This window comes from Lithobates pipiens, unplaced genomic scaffold, assembly GCF_037356315.1.
Source record: "Lithobates pipiens isolate NorthernLeopardFrog02 unplaced genomic scaffold, aLitPip1_a1.2 Scaffold_16, whole genome shotgun sequence".
Lineage (NCBI taxonomy): Eukaryota > Metazoa > Chordata > Amphibia > Anura > Ranidae > Lithobates > Lithobates pipiens.
In genome coordinates this window covers 430,113,115-430,135,977 of record NW_027507748.1, presented here as the reverse complement: position 1 = coordinate 430,135,977, position 22,863 = coordinate 430,113,115, and the positions used below count along the sequence as shown (strand labels likewise).

Sequence of the window (22,863 nt, the reverse complement as noted above, 5' to 3'; positions counted from 1 at the left end):
TGTCATATTATCAGGTTATTTCTCACACACAGCATATGCATACCACAAATACACCCAAAACACATTCTGCTATTACTCCCGAGTACGGCGATACCCCATATGGGAGACTTTTACACAGCATGGCCACATACAGAGGCCCAGCAATTTTTCAAACGCGTTTTTTGGGGGGAAAAAACTGTTTTGTGCTTAAAAAAATACAAAAAAAAAAACACAGTAAAGTTAGCCCAATTTTTACATAAAGTGAAAGATGAAGTTATGCTGAGTAAATAGATACCTAACATGTCACTCTTAAAAATTGCACATGCCCGTGGAATGGCGCCAAACGTCGCTACTTAAAAAATCCCCATAGGCGACGCTTTAAATTTTTTTACTGGTTACATGTTTTGAGTTGCAGAGGAGGTCTAGGACTAGAATTATTGCTCTCGCTCCAACGTTCGCAGCGATACCTCACATGTGTGGTTTGAACACCATTTTCATATGTGGGCGGGGCTTACGCATGCGTTCGCTTCTGCATGCGAGCACATGGGGACAGGGGCGCTTTAAATTTTTTTATTTATTTTTTATTGTTCATTTTACTTTATTTATTTTAGTTTGACATTATTTTCCCCAAAAATAACATTTTTGATCACTTTTATTCCTATTACAAGGAATGTAAACATCCCTTGTAATAGGAATATGGGGTGACAGGTCCTCTTTACAGTGAGATCTGGGGGTCAATATGACCCCACATCTCACCTCTAGGCTGGGAAGCCTGAAATAAAAAATAAATAAATTAAAAAAAAAAGATTCTGGTTTTGATCGTACTGGCGAGTTGGTAGAAGCACCGGAGGGCGGTGAGGGGTGGGGGGCGTCTATGGCTGGGTATTTCAGGGTATCACCGATTATGGCTGGGTATCGCAGAGTATTGGGGGGGGTACTCCAGAGTATTGGGGGGGGTACTCCAGAGTATTGGGGGGGGTACTCCAGAGTATTGGGGGGGGTACTCCAGAGTATTGGGGGGGTACTCCAGAGTAATGGCGGGGGTACTCCAGAGTAATGGCGGGGGTACTCCAGAGTAATGGCGGGGGTACTCCAGAGTAATGGCGGGGGTACTCCAGAGTAATGGCGGGGGTACTCAGAGTAATGGCGGGGGTACTCCAGAGTAATGGCGGGGGGTACTCCAGAGTAATGGCGGGGGTACTCCAGAGTAATGGCGGGGGTACTCCAGAGTAATGGGCGGGGTACTCCAGAGTAATGGCGGGGGTACTCCAGAGTAATGGCGGGGGTACTCCAGAGTAATGGCGGGGGTACTCCAGAGTAATGGCGGGGGTACTCCAGAGTAATGGCGGGGGTACTCCAGAGTAATGGCGGGGGTACTCCAGAGTAATGGCGGGGGTACTCCAGAGTAATGGCGGGGGTACTCCAGAGTAATGGCGGGGTACTCCAGAGTAATGGCGGGGTACTCCAGAGTAATGGCGGGGGTACTCCAGAGTAATGGCGGGGTACTCCAGAGTAATGGCGGGGTACTGCAGAGTAATGGCAGGGTACTGCAGAGTAATGGCAGGGTACTGCAGAGTAATGGCAGGGTACTGCAGAGTAATGGCGGGTACTGCAGAGTAATGGGGGTACTGCAGAGTATTGGCGGGTACTGCAGAGTATTGGGGGGTACTGCAGAGTAATGGCGGGGTACTACAGAGTAATGGCGGGGTACTACAGAGTAATGGCGGGGTACTACAGAGTAATGGCGGGGTACTGCAGAGTAATGGCGGGGTACTGCAGAGTAATGGCGGGTACTGCAGAGTACATGGGGTACTGCAGAGTATTGGCGGGTACTGCAGAGTATTGGCGGGTACTGCAGAGTATTGGCGGGTACTGCAGAGTATTGGCGGGTACTGCAGAGTATGCACTGGTATTGCAGAGTATTGGCAGGGAATTGAGGGGTTAAATTCGGTGAGCAGCGATGTGGGCACTGCAGATGCAGCCCACATCGCTGCTGACACCGATCTTTCCCCTCCGCTGTACCGATCGGTACAGAGAGGGAGGGAGGAACCGGCGTCATAATATGACGCCGGTTTGTTTACAAGTGGTCACTCCGTCATTTGACGGAGCGATCACGTGGTAAACGGCCGCGACGAGCGGCCGTTTACCGTGATCCGTGATGCGCCGGTCCTGTGGACCCGGCGGTCCACGGATGCTCTCGAGTGCGCGCCCCAGGGGGCGCGTGAGAGCAGAATTCTGGGAGGCCGTTAATTAACGGCCTCTCAGAGTTAAACAACCGCCCCGAAGCCGTTAATCGGCAATGGGCGGTTGTTAAGTGGTTAAAAAACGCCAAATATCGGCCAATATAGATGTATATATACCGTAGCCGAAAAGCCGCCGAGAACGGCCGAAAATAGCCGAGAACGACCAAGTGCGGCTGAAAATACCCGAAAGCCGCCGAGAACGGCCGAGATACACCGGACATCCGCTCTGTCTCGGCAGCGCCATTTTTAAATGGCAAACACACAGACAAGACTGAAAATGACTGACAAGGCTAAATGCAAGGCTGCAAATGACACTGACATGGCTGAATTGATGGGCATTTAAATGTAAGTTTTTTTCCTTAAACTTCCCTCTTAAAAGTTTTTTTTTTCTTTTAAATTCCCTCCTAAACTTGGGGTGCTCGTTATACGCCGAGATAGATATCGTGTAAAAAAAACATAATGCATGAGGTTTACAATGAAAACCATAATAAACATATTTAATCTTGAATGAGCATGATTAATACAGAGAACAATGATACATACAATGGACATATAAAATTAATTATACATGATTATCATACCGCCTTCGGGTGGCGATTGACCTCGGCGCCATGCTAGCACGCCTCACACGCAGCTACTACGTTGTGCTGCGCTGGCTGCTTGTGCATTAACATCTGACAATACAGCAGGGATGGATGGACCCCCGCATACTGGGCGGGGGTTCCCGATGCCGTGCATTTGATGCATGATGGACCCCCCCAGTGATGAAGGTACTTTAGCCGGATGGACCGGTGGCTGCCTGTGTCTGATTCCACCTTGATGGGATGACTTGCATGTCTCTCCCTCAGACAATTCAGGTACAGAGGGAACTCACTGGGATCTCTCACACACACACACACACTTTCCCATTGATGTCCATGCACCACTTACACCTACACACTCTTAAATGCTGACATTTGGCATACACACACACACATTCACTCACTATTACCAACATATTTACACAATAACTAAGTCTTTATTTATATTTCTGTGCTTGCTGGGCTAGCACATAGACACTCCATTGTTGGATGTGTGTACACTTTATCATACTTCACACATAAATTCTTCCCCCTCTTCCCCTTTCCTTCCCACCCCCCCTCCCCTCACTTGCTTGACTGCTCAAACTTGATTTTAGATTTTTAGCACCCATCTATTTTATTCACTCACAGCCTCACCACCTTATCCCATGGATACATACCTCTAACCCTAAATTCAAGCTGCGGCCACCTGGTTCTATTCCTGGCTCCTGGGCCCCATGGTCTTTGACCCCGTCCATACCATCTCTTTGGGAGGAACTGTGGAACTAAGGCCAGTGGGAAGGGGTCTCCCTTCTCAACCCCAGACAAGAGAACTGGCTCGAACCATTTCCATTCCACCCCAGGGAGCCGTAGAGTCATACCTAGGAGTTATCTCCATAGGTATTCATTGTTAGATTGTGTCTCCTGTCTTTCAGATAGAGAGCATATTATATTAGATGCTTGACATTTAAATTATATATATTATAATTTATATTATATTACATTATATACCCCCCCCCCCCCCATTTACTTTATAGCATCCTACTCCTGATGATTGGCTTTAAAGGCCATGAAACGCGTAGAGTCCACACTCAAGGGTGCCAAGCTATAGCTTATTCACCATCATGAATTTTTCCAATATTTGTATTTACATAAATCTTTTATATTTATTTTTTGTATCATGTGCTTTTATTATGTATGATAATCACGTACAATTGATTTATATGTCCATTGTATGCATCCTTGTTCTCTGTATTAATCATGCTCATTCAAGATTAAATATTGTTATTATTAATTATGGTTTTCATTGTAAACCTCATGCATTATGTACATGCACTATTAATTTATCAAAAATGTTTTAAACGATTAAACCACTAATCAATTACATCATGGCTATGTGGATTGTCCACCGGAGATTGGTTTAATAAATCAATTTATGGTTATGATCAACTAGTTTATATACTTATTTGTAGTTACACAGAGGCTTCATTTAAAGTCCCGCATCTTTTTTCTTTTTCCCGTTTTCACATAAAGTTACATTCAGCACTGAAAGTCGCTGCATGTGTCGGGAAGGAAAAAGTTTGTTTGGACCAGCTTGATCCAAACTATATAAAAATGTATAGCAGTTAGTTTTTAATACTGACGGGTGTGCTTACAATGTTCAGCTTTTATTAACTTGATTTGAAAAAAAAAAGCACAACCATTTCTGTAGCTGCCTAGAATATATTAGCGGGAGTTAGACATAGATGTACTTTAAATGAAAGACTACTAGGCCATCTAACACTAACCTGTCCAAACATTGCTGCTGTCCAAGGGTGACTCGGTTTCTCCATAGATACACACGCCACCCTATCCTAGAACATGTTACTGGCCAGAATTATCAGTTGAAAAAAGGAAATAAAGCCCAACAAATGAAAAGGAATGCAGCTACCAACATCTAATAAATAAGCAAGCTGCAATATATACTTTTTAAAATTTTTGGAGATAATGCCACTTAATTGTTTGTAAAGGATTAATAAACCAAAATGAAATAAACGTTAGAAAACAAATGTGTTGAAGTCTTTCATGAGCCATGACAACCACAAGGTGGTGCTCTAAGAAAATGAAGTCGATAACTTGTTTGAATGGTTTTTACATATCTCGTGCACTAGCCTAAGAGATGTGCATTATTTTTAATTCCCTCCCACTCCTTTCTTCTGCTGCTCTGCAAGGATTGGCTGCTCCCACACCTCAGCATGATTTGGCATGCTGAAGTCATGCGGGGACTTTTCTGGGTTTTGACTGGATGTTAGTGATCATAGCAGAAGTTCAGTGTAAGAAATACACAGGAGAAAATGCATTCTCTACGGTGTGTCTGCTTTCAGAAAATATATATATATGTTTGGGAGTTTTATGTAAATCGGGCATAAAATGATTTTATAAAACTGTGTGAAAAAAACCAAACAAAAACAAACTGGCCCCTACTTTTTTAGTGACCCCTAGATTCAAAGCACATTTGTCAAGCCCTGGAGTTACGATATTACTTAAATTCTACTTCTAATACAAATCCAAAAATTCGGACTTTCTTTCCATGAGCGCAGGTCATCAAGGACATGTCCCTTAAAGGAGCAACCTCAATTCACCCCTGAGCCCACAGTGATTAGAAGCAAAAAATAGGATTTTCACATTATATTTATCTGCAAAATCCTTTTCTTTGCATACATCATGGGACACAGAGTCAGGCCAATATTCATTAACTGCTGGGACATCCTAGAGCAATAGCCTTGAGAACTTCTACGGCAACCCGCAGTACACTGCGACCGAAAGCCATAATTCTCGACTGCTCCAACAACCACTTGATAAAATTGTGAACGTATGCACTGATAACCAGGTGGCAGCCTAACAAATCTAAGCTACACCATACATGATGGGGGGGGAGGGGAAGCCCAGGAGGTTCCGACACACCTGGTAGAATGAGCTCTCACCATAAAAGGGAGGAGCTTTAGGCTTCAGACCGTAGGCCTGAATGACCAACTGATGGACCCAATTGGCAATGGAAGCTGCCTGCCCCTTCTTGGGTCCTTTTGGTAAAACAAAAAAAAAAAAAAAAAAAGTCTGATCCTCAGATCTAGACAGATAAACCTGGCTGTGCAGACAATGTCAAAAGAATGCAGTTGTCTCTTCCACCGAACGAGGCCGAGAGAAAAAAAAAAAAAAGGCGGCAAAATAATGTCCTGATTTAAATGAAAGGCCGACACCTTTTGGCAAAGGACTCTGTCATGGTGAAGGATCAAGTATGGTTCCCGGCATGAAAAGGGCCAACTCCGACACCCTCCTAGCCAAAGTGATAGCCATCAGGAAGGCTAGTTTGCATGACAGCAAGTCTAATGGAATTTGGGGGGGGTTCAGATTTTTTTTCTGTAACACAAACAGCACCAAGTTTAAGTCCCAAGGACACATAGGTGACCTAATGGGGGAAGCAAGCGAGTTGCCCCTTGCATCAAGGTTGTGATCAGTGAATGGGAGGCTAAAGGCCTTTGGAAGAATACTAATAGGGCCGAAACCTGACCTCTGATTGTACTCAAAGCCAATTTGATTTCCACAGCTGGCTGTAGAAAAAGAGAATTCTCCCAATCACATATTTACGAGGATGCCATTTTCTGGCTTCACACCAACCAATACAAGTCTTCCAGACCTTATGATAAATCTTCCTAGTGACCTGCATTTCTTGCATTCACTAGAGTAGACACCTCTGGTCCCAAGATGCCACGGTCCTTTAACACCCTGGCTTCAATAGCCATCAAATTTAGAGACTGTAAATTGTGGTGGAATATAGGACCTTGAGACAGTAGATCAGGACGTGTCCATGGCCCGTCTATCATCAGTCTCACAAACTCTGGGAACCAGGGCCTTCTGGGCCAGGCTGGTGCCACCAGAATGACTGGAACCCCCTCTCTCAGAATCCTGTGCAACAAATGTGGAAGGAGAGGGATCAGAGGGAAAGCATAAACCAGGGAGTACTGGCTCCATGGAACCATCAGAGCATCTGCTCCAATTTCTAGAGGATCTCTTGTTCGGGACACAAACTGCTGTAGCTTGTTGAACCTGGATGCCAGTTAGTCGACCTCTGGCCATCCCCAACATTGGCAAATTTCCTGGAACACCTCTGGGTCTAAGGACCATTCCCCTGGGCAGATCTGCTGGCGGCTGAGATAATCTTGTGTAAAAAAAAAAAAAAAAAAACTCCGCTATCAAAAAAAATACAAGATGCAGCTCAGAGTGTTATACGACACCTACACAAATTTCAAAAGGAGCTGCGCTAAAACATGACAACACGCATTAATTCATTATAGTGCAAAAAATTAGCATGACATTCAAAATTAATTATAGCGTGCAAATTATGCATAAAGTGCTCTAAAAATATAAAGTGCAAAGAGTGACAAATGGCTTAAGAATAATCTAATAAATATATGGATTAAATCGACAATCGATCCTCTGTATGATGGTCCTCAAATAAACAAACTCAGACACCAACGTGACGATCAAACTTCCACCAAAATTTGTCTGTGAACCACCTCCACAAAGAATAGACAAACTGCCGCTTACCAGAACTGAATGGTCCCTTATTACAGGGGACAACACAGCGTGTTGATTATTGACCATGGCCAAGGGTAAAGATATAAACACAGAAGGAGGACTCCTATAGCCAATTCAAACTATCCGCCACACGTGGCCACACTTGCGCTTAAATGATGTATCCAAACTCCCACGTTAATCCATAGTGAATGGGGTATACAGTAAAGTTCCCAGAAAATAAATAAACTCACATAGCATAAAACCTTTTTATACTTTAATCTCAAATTTAAGAATGCGCACCTAAATTAAAAACACACGTATCCAGCATAAACACACGAGCCGGCCGACCTTGCTACACAGCCCGTGGCTTCTGGGACCTAGCGTACAGCGGTGACATCATAAAGTAGCTCCTCCTTCCTACACGTTACATCAATAGGACGTCGTCACGGGGCACGGGCCCTGGCCTTGGGGCATGCCCCTGGCCCTAGTGCCCTGTTGGCAGTGAAACCGTCCTGACGCTGAGACATTTGAGGAAGCAGTCCCTGGGTTTCTAAACGAGTGACATTTGGTGCTTTTTCTCCACAGGAAGTGATCACCGAATAAATGTTCCTCATGAGACAAGAAACCTGCCAATAACTTTTTACAAGGAAGCTCGGCTGACCTCTGGCTCTCTTGTACAGACAAGAGAGCCAGAATAAAAACCTGCTGTATTGAATCCTTTAAAGCATCAACAGCAAAACATCGCTCGAGGAATATCTGTCTTTCTTTCAGGCAGATCACCCTCCTGGTTAGGCCTATCCAGCTGTTTGACCTGATCCTTTACATACTGGCAAATACCAATTGCTTTAACAGCTGGCTGAATAGCTGAACTGGCCAAAGAAAAGGAAGTCTTTAATAACTACAATTTCTTGTCAACGGTGTCTTTCAAGCCCTGTGCATCATCTACCAGACAAGTAAAGTTCTTGTTTAAGGAAGAGACTGTTGCATCTACGGCTGGCATGCTGCATTTTTTAACAAACTTTCCAACCATGGGATATAAAAAGGGAAAACCCTTTGGGAGGCAAAAAAGTCCTGTCAGGAGGTTTCCAATCAGCATACACCGCCTGTCAACAGGGGGTGTAGCTGGAAAGTCTGTGTGACCTGAAAAGGTCTCAGGAAATCCCAGAGGACCAGAGGGGCTTAGTCACCTCTGCAAGAGGCAACTTAAAGCCAGAACAAACCATTTTGGTCAGAGTCATGATCAAAAGCCTCTGAGACTAAGAGGCAGACATTGACTGGATATCTTCTTGTCCAGATCGCTGGACTCATTTGCCAGGCATTCCACCAAATCCTGAGCTTTCAGCTCTCCTCCATCCTCAACGCATTCCTGCTCCAGACTAGGAGACTCTGCGGGGGGGGGGGGGGGGGGGGTCGGTCACGCTTCCTGCGACCCTGCGGGATAGAAGCAATCATGCCGGCAATCCTGCACTCTAACTTGGCTAGGGCTAAGGACAGTCCATCCTTAGTGATAAAGGGTGAAGCAGCAGCACAATACCAGATAGGTGCAGCGGCTCAGGATTGCCTGGGAGCCTCTGGTCTTTCAGGGGATACAACAGTAGGTTCATCAGAAACTACAGATGTCATAGGTGTGCCCTTCCCTATGGTGTTAGTCCTACTTCTCTTTTTGGAAAACATTCAATGCCGCAAACAAAGTACTTGGGTGTAGATAGAACACCTCAAAAAGTGAGACCCTTTAATAGGGCTCACCAAACCCCTATACAACATTTCTGCCAAGCACCTTTTGCCTGCCAAGCAACACCTGGTGACTCATGTGACCCGGGTAAGGAAAAATTAACCACTGCAAGTGTCTGTTCAGAGCCCACTCTGTGTCCCACAGCTGCCTTATGGAAGCTCCACATGCTTGGCCTGCACAGCTTAAATAAGCTGGGTGTGCACCAGAACGTTCTATGCGTACACATGTGCGCGGTCCTGGCGAGCGGGTGTGACTTTATTTGTGTACAACGCAGAATTTTGTGCCCCCAGATAAAGGCTATGGCGCATGTGCGATGAAGCCACATTCGCCATGGCCGCCAAACTGCTGAGACCAGCGGCACTCTTGCAAACGCATGTGCGACATGGCGAACCGAAATGGCGCACCGACGTGTGCCGTAATACTGGTAAAAAACAGCCAGACACTCAAAAAAAAAAAAAAAAAAAAAAAAAAAAGGACACTTTTCAAACACCCACATTTAGCCCAGAACACCCCTGTATGGTCACCGCACACACGTGTCCAGCCTTTAGCTAGCTTGACTGATTGTTACAATCACTGAGACACCCCACCATAAAAAGGGGTTTCACTTGCCCATCCAGGTGCAGGGCCACTTAGAAGCGAAGGGCCCAATCTTCACCCTTCACGGTGGGTTCCTGTCACTTGGACCTTCAAGGACTGGGTACCCTTTCATGTTTAGGGTACATTCCCGTGGACCTGTACAGCACCCTGCAGGAAATGCCTTAACGCTGTAGTGTCCAGGATTTCCACTCTGCGGGGTCCAGCGCCCAGAGGCCTCGTTGCAGGCAACACCTTGCAGGATCTCGAGTCTTCTTTGCGAGGCTCGGGTACCATTTATCCAAGCATAAAAGCCTGTGTCAAATGGATCCAATCGGTAAATCCCTTGATTCATTTTTGGAACCGTTTGTGGGACTAGAGACCTGGAGCTTAAACAAACTGTGCCATCCACCTTGCAGACACTGGTAAAAAATGAAAGTACTTCCTGTAGGGGAGGGGTTATATAGGGGATCACTTCCTGTCAGAAGACCTTTGGTCTACCAGTGTCCATTCACAATGATGGCGTATAACCTCAGCAGGTAATGAATATTAGCCTGACTGTGTCCCTTGATGTATGAAAAAGAAAGTTATATTTTTACATCAGCAAAGCTTCCTTCCTCGCTGAGGGCCACCCATCGCTGAACAACCAGATAGGAAGGAGAGAGCACACTGTGCATCACATGGCCAGCCATAAGACATCTGAAATAACGCAACTATACAAAAGATTATCAAAAAAAACAAAAACAAACAAAAAAAAAAAAACACAAGGGGGGGGGGGGGGGGGACTGGAATTGATCTTTTGCACACAATACTTCTCTAAGGAGGTACACCACAGATAGCTGTCCAATCAACATTTAGCTGATTAAGATTTTATTTATCTACCACATAAAACAAGGATATCCTTTATGGGCCTGGGAATCCATTGAATACCGAAAGGCCAACTTATGATGCACATTAGTGTGAAATCGGCTCCTGTAATTCAAATTTAGCTTATTAAAATGCAATATTTGAATTATAGCTGAACACTATACAAGGCTGTCTTCTTGAACGTCTGAGGAAATCTAGGAGGGGTCCCTCCCTGTCAACACCACCCACTCCGCCATAGGTTCTCACTCTCTACTCTTCCTGCTGCTAATAAACATGACTAATCAGAGGCTGAGGCCTTTTAATAGAACAGAGTTGGGTATCACAATGAATGCCCCTGAATTGGTGGACAATTTAATTTGCTGGTCAGTTTAGAAATGAATGACCCTTCAAAAGCCAAATTCAATCAAACCTAATATTTCAGCAATGCACGGTTGGCTGCATAATGAAGAATATGCTACCTACAGGTTAAAAAATAAAAAAAATAAAAATAAAAAAATAGATCATCAAACAGTTCATTTCAGTAATGCAATTCAAAAAGTGAAACTCATATAGATTCATTACACACAGTGATACATTTGTAGCATTTTTATTTTAATGATTAAGGCTTACAGATAGTAAAAACCCCAAAATCAGTATCTCAGAAAATTAGACTACATAAGACCAATTACAAAAAAAAAAGAAAAGTAATACAGAAATTTTGGCTTAGTGAAAAAGTATGTCCATGTACAGTATAGTATGCTCCTTTTGCATTAATTACCGCATCAATGTGCATGGAGCAAAAAGCCTACGACACTGCTGAGGTGTTATGGAAGCCCAGGTTGCTTTGATATCAGCTTTCAGCTCATCTTTCATTGGTCTGGTGTCTCATCTTCCTTATGACAATACTCCACATGTTCTCTATTGGGGTTTAGGTCAGACGAGTTTGCTGGCCAATCAAGCACAGTGATACCATGATCATTAAAGCAGGTATTAGAACTTTTGGCAGTGTGGGCAGGTGGCAAGTCCTGTTTGAAAATATAATCAACATCTTCATAAAGCTGGTCAGCAGAGAGAAGCATAAGGTGCTCTGGAATTTCCGGGTAGAGGGTTGCCCTAACTTTGGGCTTGATACACTGTGGACAAACGCAAGCAGATGACATCGTTCCTCAAAACATCACTGACTGTGAAAACACTTTACATTGGACCTCATGCAACTTGGATTCTGTGCCTCTCCACTCTTCCTGCAGACTCTGGGACCTCGCTTTCCAAATTAAATGCAAAAGTTTACCCCAAAAGAGGACTTGACCACTGAGCAACAGTCAAGTTTTTTTTCTCTCCTTAGCCCAGGTAGACACTTCTGACATGGTCTCTGGTTCAGGAGTGACTTGACACAAGGAATGCGACATTTGTAGCCCATGTCCTGCATAAGTCTGTGTGTGGTGGCTCTTGAAGCACTGACACCAGTCATAGTCCATTTCTTGTCATTCTCTCCAAAATTGTTGAATGGCATTTGCTTCACAATCCTCTCAAGGCTGCGGTTATCCCCGTTGATTGCACACCTTTTTCCACCACACTTTTTCCTTCCACTCAACTTTCCATTAAAGAGGGATTCCACCAAAAAAAAAAAATATTAAAAGCCAGCAGCTATAAATACTACAGCTGCTGACTTTTAATAAATGGACACTCACATGTCCCGGGTTCCAGCGATGCCGGCAGCCGAGGCCGATCGATCGCTCGGCTCTCGGCTGCTGCCGTCACCATTCTAGGTGAGGGAATCAGCAAGTGAAGCGAATCGGCTTCACTTCCCGGTTCCCTACTGCGCATGCGCGAGCCGCGCAATAGGAAATCTCCGCGCTGTCACTGGGACCCGTGTGTGACGCAGCAGACAGCGCGGCAGGGCAGGAAATGGCGTAGACTCCCACGGGAGTCTATGCCCGGAAGTGGGTGAAAATACCTGTCTTTGACAGGTATCTTCACCCCCCTCCCCCCTGAAAGGTGTAAATTGTGACACCGGAGGGGGGGGAGGGATCCGATCAGCGGAGGTTCCACTTTAGGGTGGAGTCCCGCTTTAATATGCCTGGATACAGCACTCTGAACAGCCAGCTTCTTTAGAAATGACCTTTTGTGGCTTACCCTCCTTGTGGAGGGTGTCAATAACCATGTTCTAGACAACTGTCAAGTAAGCAGTCTTCCCCAGGATTCTGTAACCTACTGAACCAGACAGAGACCATTTAAAGGCTCAGGAAACCTTTAGGCTGGGTTCACACATGTGCGGTGCAAATTCCAGCTCTGTTTTCTCTGCAAAGAGGAAAAACAGCTACTCAGCGGTTTCTCTCTGTTCTAGCTGCGGATCAGTGAGCAGGGAGAGGGGGGGGGGGGGGGGGGGGGGGAGTTGAAGCGAGAAGGAGAGAATTTGAGTTCAGAACGGAATACATCTGCGAATCAGATGCATTCCCATAGAAGCTAATGTGCTTGTAATTTGCACCGCAATGCCCAAAAAACGCACACTTTTTTGGGCAAATCGCAGTGCGAATGCAATGCACACGTGAACCAGATTAATTAAAATGAATGTATTTTAATACTTCCTGCGAATTGGATGCGGTGTAAGCCGCACAGGTGTGAACGGGGCCTCACAGATCTTTTGAGTTAATTGGAAATCAAAAAATAGAGCGCTATTAAATATAAACCAATGTGTGACCGATATCAAAAATTAATGTGACCGGGGGCGTGGCCAGCGCTCACATGAGAATGGCTGCTTAAGCTGTGGTCCGAACAGACCGAACTACAGCGACCTACGGGCAACACAGCGGGGCTGAAACCAGACCCCAAAGCCTGTCAGCCCTCTCCCCTGACCTCCGCCACCGAGATGTCCCAAAAACGCAACCAGGACAAGGGACCGAAAAGGCTGGAAACACTTTCCTTCCAGCCGCGCCGCACACAAGGAAAGGCCAAAGATGGCGCCGGAGGAACAGCGCGGAAGTCCCTAAACTACACAGACATCCCAGGACCTCATCCACGCGAAATTTATGATGAATTCTCATCCTCTCTCCCTCCTGCCTCTTTATCTGAACCCCAGGCCTCACAGAGCCCAGCCAAATCGAGGATGTGGATGGATCCAATTGACCAGGCCTCAGACAGAGTACAGGCCTCCACAATGAAAATCTCCTCACTGCAATCCTCTATTGCGCAGTTCCCAACCTCAGGGCAGCCAGTACTTGATACTACAACGAAAGACATGCTCCTGTCCTTACAATCCTCTCTCATGACTAACCTGACAGCGCTGATTAACAGGTTCTCATTGGAAACGAAGCATATGGACAACAGGATGCAATTCATAGAAAACAAAATGGAGAATTGCACTGAAACGGTCAATGATCTGGTAGATGCATATACAGAACAAAAAGATGACAACCTCTGGATCAAAGTTAAACTCGCAGATCCTGAAGATCGCTCCAGACGTAATAATCTAAAAATACGCGGTATACCCAAATCTGTTCAGCCTAATGAATTACACAACTTTGCTAGCACCATATTTTCTAGCATGCTTCCTGAAATGTCTCCAATAGAACTCACCATTGATCGCATCCTTAGACTACCCAAACCCCACCATCTTGAAGCGGATATACCTAGAGATGTGCTTCTAATGCCGCGTACACACGACCGGACTATTCGGCGGACTTACCGCTGGACTTTGCCGCGGAGGTCCGCAGGACTTTCCGAACGAGCGGACCTGCCCACACACTAAGGAGAGTCCGTTTATTTTGAACGCAGCTCCAGGTAGACGGGACTAGCGAAGGAAGTCACCTCGCTAGCCTCGTCACCTGGTATGGACTTGAAGGGGAAGCCTTACGCCGAAAGAAGACCGGCAAGAAGATCCAAAGAGGGGGGACAAGACCGGAAGAAGACCCCGGAGCTGTGCAATCAATTTTAAAACCTTGTGTTGTGTTTTATTTACATTTTTTTTCACCAGGTGAATGGGTAGGGGTACATTGTACCCCATACTCATTCACATAGGGTGGGGGGCCAGTATCTGGGGGCCCCCCAACCTTGTCATGGAACCATTAGCAGAAAGCATAAGATCTAATAACTATATCTCCGGTATATCTCTAGCAGACCTAGAACATAAAATCAGCTTCTTTGCCGACGATGTGATCCTCATGATCATCAACCCTGACAGCTCCGTTCCTGAGGTCTTTCCTATCCCCTACTACCTACCAGAAAAGCATAACAATGTTTTATAATTTGCTCCACTCCAAAACTACATTCTCCACCTCCACTGCAATTTCCAGATGGGAAAAAGACTTAAAACAAAATTTCACTCTAGCCCAATGGCAAAAAGCTGCCCGATCAACCTACAAAGCCACCTGTTGCTCCACTCTCTGGGAACTTGCGTACAAAATGACATATCGTTGGTACCTAACCCCTGACAGACTGTCCAAATTTAACAAAACATTAGACAACTCCTGCTGGAGGTTTTGTGGTCACACAGGCGATACAGTGCCTTGCAAAAGTATTCAGCCCCCTTGAACTTTTCAACCTTTTGCCACATTTCAGGCTTCAAACATAAAGATATAACATTTTTATTTTTTGTGAAGAATCACCAACAAGTGGGACACAATTGTGAAGTGGAACGAAAGGTATTGGATTTTTGAAACTTTTGTTAACTAAAAAAAATGAAAAGTGGGGCGTGCAAAATTATTCGGCCCCCTTGCGTTAATACTTTGTAGAGCCACCTTTTGCTGCGATTACAGCTGCAAGTCGCTTGGGGTATGTCTCTATCAGTTTTGCACATCGAGAGACTGAAATTCTTGCCCATTCTTCCTTGCAAAACAGCTCGAGCTCAGTGAGGTTGGATGGAGAGCGTTTGTGAACAGCAGTTTTCAGCTCTTTCCACAGATTCAGGTCTGGACTTTGACTTGGCCATTCTAACACCTGGATACGTTTATTTGTGAACCATTCCTTTGTAGATTTTGCTGTATGTTTGGGATCATTGTCTTGTTGGAAGATAAATCTCCGTCCCAGTTTCAGGTCTTTTGCAGACTCCAACAGGTTTCCATCCAGAATGGTCCTGTATTTGGCTACATCCATCTTCCCCTCAATTTTAACCATCTTCCCTGTCCCTGCTGAAGAAAAGCAGGCCCAAACCATGATGCTGCCACCACCATGTTTGACAGTGGGGATGATGTGTTGAGGGTGATGAGCTGTGTTGCTTTTACGCCAAACATATCGTTTTGCATTGTGGGCAAAAAGTGTGTCTCCTAGGTGGCTTGTGGCAAACTTTAGACAAGACTTTTTATGGATATCTTTGAGAAAGGGCTTTCGTCTTGCCACTCTTCCATAAAGGCCAGATTTGTGCAGTGTACGACTGATTGTTGTCCTATGGACAGACTCTCCCACCTCAGCTGTAGTTCTCTGCAGTTCATCCAGAGTGATCATGGGCCTCTTGGCTGCATCTCTGATCAGTCTTCTCCTTGTCTGAGCTGAAAGTTTAGAGGAACGGCCAGGTCTTGGTAGATTTGCAGTGGTCCGATACTCCTTCCATTTCAAAACGATCGCTTGCACAGTACTCCTTGGGATGTTTAAAGCTTGGGAAATCTTTTTGTATCCAAAAAAAGAGACTTGATTACACACAGGTGGATTCTATTTATCACCATCAGTCATTTAGGACAACATTGGATCATTCAGAGATCCTCGCTGAACTTCTGGAGTGAGTTTGCTGCACTGAAAGTAAAGGGGCCGAATAATTTTTGCACACACCACTTTTCAGTATTTTTATTTGCTAAAAAAGTTTAAAATATCCAATAGATTTCGTTCCACTTCACAATTGTGTCCCACTTGTTGGCGATTCTTCACAAAAAATTAAAATTTTATATCTTTAGGTTTGAAGCCTGAAATGTGGCAAAAGGTTGAAAAGTTCAAGGGGGCCGAATACTTTCGCAAGGCACTGTATACTCCATATATTCTGGACTTGCCCCAAACTCTCTCTTTTGGCACTCGGTGTTCCAATTCATTTCTAACGTGACAAAAATAAAGATGGAAGAACAACCATCATTGGCATTGTTATCTTTGAACCTAGACCGAGTCCCCAATCCAACAATAACTGTCATAATTCACACTCTTGGCAGCTCGCCTCAGTATAGCTACGAAATGGAAAAATCCAGATCCCCCCCCCTCTTCACAATGTGATCAGTACTACGCATGACCACTATATACACGAAACGACCTTGGCACCGACAAATTGGCAAAACATGTATACACCAAAAGTGGCAACAATGGACTGACTGGGTTAACTCCAATGAACTGATTAAGACGTTCTACCCCTAACTCTGATGTAATCCCTTTTGCTCTCTACCACACCCCTACAACTGTTAACGTTTACTCCTTGTAAATCCCTGTTGTATGACTCCGATTGCAGATTTTACTTTGACGGTTAAACTGCAAGGGGGTGGGAAATGCCTTCACATGGACACAGTCTTGCACCCTACGGGGGTGTCTGGCTGGAGACACCCCTTCCCTCCATCCAAATAAGCAGTGACTCAATAGCACAAACCACCTATGTTATCCGTTTTAGGTTTTACCATTTTGATCATTACATTACTGGGCTTAATGTGTTTGTCTTACATCAGCTGTTTCATGATCTGAAAAGCGGTATTGCTATATTTTGTTAATTCTGCTCCTTTACTTGGGATAACAGAATGTACATAACCTTAAACTTGTAATTTCTAAATATACCAATAAAAATCTATTTAAAAAAAAATAAAAAATTTGTGACTGTGCAAGCTGCAATTTTCATGTGAGATACACATCATAAACAATGAATCAAAAAACTATAAACTGTGCTAAAATAAAATTTTGAATAATTGATGAAGAAAATCTATATGCATAAAAAGAAAGTCCATAAAGTGATGGGATATCTGGAGGATCCCTTAATCGTGGATAATTTCACCAAGAAATCTTGACAGCTCAGAGAGAACACCTCCACCTCCTAAAATGGCCTCTTACCAGAAAGCAAAAAACTTGCAGATAAAAAAACAAGCCAGCCAGCTCAAAATGTAGCCCATGGTGCAGGACTGGTGCAAAGGCAGTGACGTCAGGGAGAAGCGATGTGCTGACATCACCGCGTTTGCGCCAGTCCTGGACCACGGCTACATTTTGAGCCGGCGTTTTTTTTTTTTTTTTTTATCTGCGAGTTTTACCTTCTAGTGATATACGTGCAATATCTTTTTTACTTAAATAAACCTTAAGATTTTACACTACGGATGCTTCATCTTATCTTGGAACCCCTCTGTGATCGAGTCCATTGGCTGGTGGAGGCTTAATAGCGCAACTCCCTGGATGATCAAAGGCCCTGGCTGGGTATATAGCCACAAGTGTCTTAGCCCTCCCGTAACAGGAGGTCTTAGGAGCTGGTAAGCCGCCATTTTATGAAGTGGAGGCGTTTTCTCTGAGCTGTTGCAATTCCTAGGTGAAATTATCCACGATTGAGGGATCCTTCAGATATCACATCACTATATAGACTTTAGTGTTTTTTATGCATATAGACATTCTTCATCAATTATTCACAATTTTATTTTAGAGTAGTTTATTTTTGGTTCATTTTGAGTTAATTAGCTGATTAGAGTGCGACACCACGAGTCTACAATATTGACCTTTTTCAGAATATTCTAATTCTTCGAGATACTGAATTCCTGGGTTTTTACTAGCTGCAAGCCATAAATTATAAAAAAATTAAATGAAAAAAAAGCTTGCAATATATCACACTAGGTGTGTAGTGAATCTATGGAATACAATTGTGCTCATAAGTTTACATACCCTGGCAGAATTTGTAATTTATTAGCCATTTTTCAGAGAATATGAATAACACAAATTCATTCATGGTTAGCGTTTGGCTGAAGCCATTATAAATCAACTGTTTACACTTTTTAGATCATAATGGCAACAAACTACCCAAATAAACCTGATCAATCGTTTAAATACCCTGGTGATTTTGGCCTGGTAACATGCACACAAAAAAAGTTGACACAAAAGGGTTTGAATGGCTATTAAAAAAAGGTAACCACCCTCACCTGTGATCTGCTTGTTTGCAATTAGTGTGTGTATAAAGGGTCAATGAGTTTCTGGACTCCTGACAGACCCTAGCATCTCTCATCCAGCGCTGCACTGATGTTTCTGGATTCTGAGTCATGGGGAAAGCAAAAGAATTGTCAAAGGATTTGCGGGAAAAGGTAGTTGAACTGTATAAAACAGGAAAGGGATATAAAAAAAAAAAAAAAAAGATATCCAAGGAATTGAGAATGCCAATCAGCAGTGTTCAAACTCTAAGCAACAAGTGGAAAATGAAGGGTTCTGTTGAAACCAAACCACGGTCAGGTAGACCAACTAAAATTCCAGCCACAACTGCCAGGAAAATTGTTTGAGATGCAAGGAAAAACCTACAAATAACTTCAGGTGAAATACAGGACTCTCTGAAAACATGTGGTGTGGCTGTTTCAAGATGCACAAGGAGGCACTTGAAGAAAGCTGGGCTGCATGGCCAAGTCGCCAGAAGAAAGCCATTACTATGCAAATGCCACAAAGTATCCTGCTTACAATACACTAAACAGCACAGAGACAAGCCTCAAAATTTTACTTTTTGGCCACAACCATAAACCATTTGGAGAGGAGTCAACAAGGCCTATAATGAAAGGTGCATCATTCCTACTGTGAAACATGGAGGTGGATCGCTGATGTTTTGGGGGATGTGCGAGCTACAAAAGGCACAGGAAATTTGGTCAAAATTGATGGCAAGATGAATGCTGTATGTTATCAAAAAATACTGGAGAAACATTTGCATTCATCAGTCAGGAAGCTGCGCATGAGACTTACTTGGACAGTTCAACAACATGACAATGATCCAAAACACAAGGCCAATCGACCTGTCATTGTCTACAGCAGAATAAAGTGAAGGTTTTGGAGTGGCCATCTCAGTCTCCTGACCTCAATATCTTTGAGGGAGGTCGGGAGGGGGGAGGTCTCAAAAATGTGTAGTTCATGTAAGACAGCCCAAGAATTTACAGCAACTGGAGGCTTTTTGCCAAGAGGAATGGGCAGCTTTACCATCTGAGAAGATAAAGAGCCTCACCCCACAAATGGCACAAAAGAATTTAAGCGGTCGTTGATTTTAAAGGGGGCAATACACGGAATTAAGAACTGGGGTACATTAATTTTTGATTCAGGGTCATTTGGGTAGTTTCTGTTGTCATTACGATTTAAAAAGAGTAAACACAGTTGATTGATAATAAATGGCTTCAGCCAAACACTAACCATTAGTGAAAGAAACGTTTTTTGTGTTATCATTCATATTCTCAGAAAAATGGGCAAGAAATCATAAATTCTGCTGTAAATATATGAGCACAACTGTATGCGAGTTTCAACTTTTGAATTGAATTACTGAAATAAAGTTAACTTTTTGACGATATTCAAATTTTTTTTGAGATGCACCTGGTTTCTGGAACTGGTAAGGTATCCACAGAATCCCTAGTGCCACAGATATTTTACAGTGGGCAGGTGACTTCATTATGCCAATATAAAAAAGGCTACAGACTCGAGAGAGATAGAGAGATAGATAGAGAGATAGAGAGATATATATCTCTCTAACTGTCATTTTCGGTTTTTGGGACAATTGCATCTAGCATTTTTGGCTTTGGCACTAAAATTTTCCATTTGGTGCACCCCTAGTAACAGCCCAGCACTGGATAGCTCCATCAGTAGGCAAGTCTCTCATAATGTACTAGTAAGCATGAGCTCAGGCATGTTCACAACTCCACGGTAAGGATGAGCTCAGACGTGTTTGCATATGCCAAGCCCAATGCGATTTGAAAGTTATACTCACTTAAAGCGGTAGTAAACCCGCACAATTTTTTTTTTTTTTTTAAACCTGCAAAGCAAAAAGGCATAATGAGCTAGTATGCACCGCATACTAGCTCATTATGAAATACTTACCTTAGAACGAGGCCCCGACATCTGGCCCGATCCACGCCGAGGGAGCTGACATGCTCCCTCTGCGTTTCTTCTGGGTATCGTGGCTCCGGCGCTGTGAGTGGCCGGAGCCGCGATATAGTCACTCCCGCGCATTTCATTCCGGCCGGCCACTGCCGGATTTTCAGGCCGAGAATCCCCTTGTGCGCATGCGCCGTTGCAGTCAGCGGCGCATACCGAGGGGAATATCTCCTAAACCGTACAGGTTTAGGAGATATTTTTTTTACCTACAGGTAAGCCTTATTATAGGCTTTCCTGTAGGTAAAAGTAAAAAAACTGAGTATACAACCACTTTAAGTGAAAAGAAAAATCCCTATACTTCTTGAAAACCTTTGTGAACCGAGTCTCATGTAGGAGCAGATTTTGTCACTCTCTAAGAGATACACAAGGCTGGTAGGGGTTTTAACCCACTGATGCATACTTATTGTCAAGCAACCGTAAATGAAGGCAGAGCCATTTGAAATAAACATGGTTTCCAAAATGGTTTTTAGTTAGCTGCTCCCTGACTGCTCCGGTTATGAGCCTTGCAAGTCTCAGAAGTATACTTACAGTCTTCTCGTCATTCTCAAAGGCTTCCCTCGCCTCTTCATAGCTGCACAATTCTTCTTTGCACTCCCGCTCAATGTTGCCTTGCTTGATCTCTTCGAGGAACCCATTAGCTCTGGGGAAGCGCTTTAGAATAGAATTGGCTCTCTCTTCAGATAGAAAAACTGGAAACAAAGAGCAAAGTAGTGTAAGGATGAACAGAAGCAAGCATTGTGAAGGGGGAAATAAAAGAAATAAATTCAACATGAACGGCCAGGAGCACTTTGCACTTTTATTGTAGAGATTATCATGATGAGGACTACAATTAAACATCACATATTCATGTCACTATACAAAGTCCAAAATATTATGCAATAAAAATCTAATAACCAACGTATGATGAACTATGCAGCAATATTCCCTCAGCAGCCAAGAAAGCACACTTTTTTTTTTAAGATGGCATAAGTACACAGACTGATACAAGTAGTATCCAGTAATCAAAATATGTTAAACGAAATCTGCAAAAGGGTACCGAAAACAGTAGCTTAAAGCTGACTGTTTTAGGGCTACCTTTTTACCACACAGTAGTTCAGGAGTCCCCAACCCCCTGGCCAGTGCCAGTCTGTGGCCTGTTGATGAGCAGGACATACAGGAGGGGGGGGGGGGGGGGGGGGAGCATAATCCATGGTCTGGACATGACTATCAGACCGCCACTAAACTCTTGCGGTGCAGCTGTGCCATTCAGCCTGTGTCCGTTTCTGGGTTTCCCGCTCCACTAACAATGTCATCCTATCAGTAGGGCAGGGGCACCGTGATGGAGGAGGCTGTGATTGCTAGGGGCACTGTAAGTCATTATAGTGCCCATTTATAGTACTGTAAAGGGGCACTAATATAAAGGGGTTGTGACACAAAGGGGAACTATAAAGAAGGTTGTAGTATGAAGTGGGGCCAAGGACAGACTGAATATCTTCCCAACCCCCCACCGAGAAAATTGGATGCCGTGAAAGTGGTGCCAAATAGGACGGGAACTGCTGCTGTACTGTACTATACATTTCAGTCCATTAACCACTTGCTTACTGGGCACTTAAACCCCCCTCCTGCCCAAACCAATTTTCAGGTTTCAGCGCTAGCTCACTTTGAATGACAATTGCGCGGTCATACAACAGTGTACCCAAATGAAATTTTTATAATTTTTTTCCCCACAAATAGAGCTTTCTTTTGGTGGTATTTTATCACAGCTGGGGTTTTTATTTTTTGCTAAACAAAAAAAGATGGAAAAAATAAAAATAAAAATCATGTTTAATAGTTTGTTATAAAATTTTGAACACAGGTAATTTTTCTGCTTCATTGATAAGCGCTGATGAGGCGGCACGGATAGTGCCCACCAGTGCAGCCTAATAGGCACAGTTAAGGCGGCACTGATAAGTTGGTACTGAAGGCCACTGATAGATACCACTGACAGATGTCACTGGTAGGTGACACCGATGGGCACTGATGGGCACCAGCACTGTCCAGGCACTGATAGGTGGTACTGTGGGCACATCGCAGTGATGGGGACTGATGTCCCGCTCACTGCCGCCGATTACCAGCTGTGTTGACATCACCTGATCAGCTGTCAGTGGCTGACAGCTGATCATGTGGTAAGGGATCGGGATCGACCCCTCACTCCGATCTGTGATCTAACGAGTCTCAGACTCGCTGATCACAAAGCGTGCCGTGCGCTCCCTTCAGGCCACTCGTGCATGGGACAACGTCAATAGACGTCATCCCGGCAATGCAGGCCCACACTGTAGCTGTCATTCGGCTATAGCGCGGGTCCCTAATGGTTAACCAT

General features: G+C 44.1%; 1 protein-coding gene across 2 annotated transcripts in view; it reads right to left on the bottom strand.

Annotated features, from left to right (window-relative positions):
* PRRG1 (proline rich and Gla domain 1) overlaps positions 1–22,863 on the bottom strand; it is a 68,109-nt gene that overhangs the window by 11,878 nt on the left and 33,368 nt on the right. For both annotated transcript variants that reach the window (XM_077482578.1, XM_077482577.1), the window contains one exon: positions 21,054–21,214. In XM_077482578.1, coding sequence (XP_077338704.1) covers positions 21,054–21,214 — 161 coding nt within the window. The remainder of the gene's footprint in view (positions 1–21,053; positions 21,215–22,863) is intronic.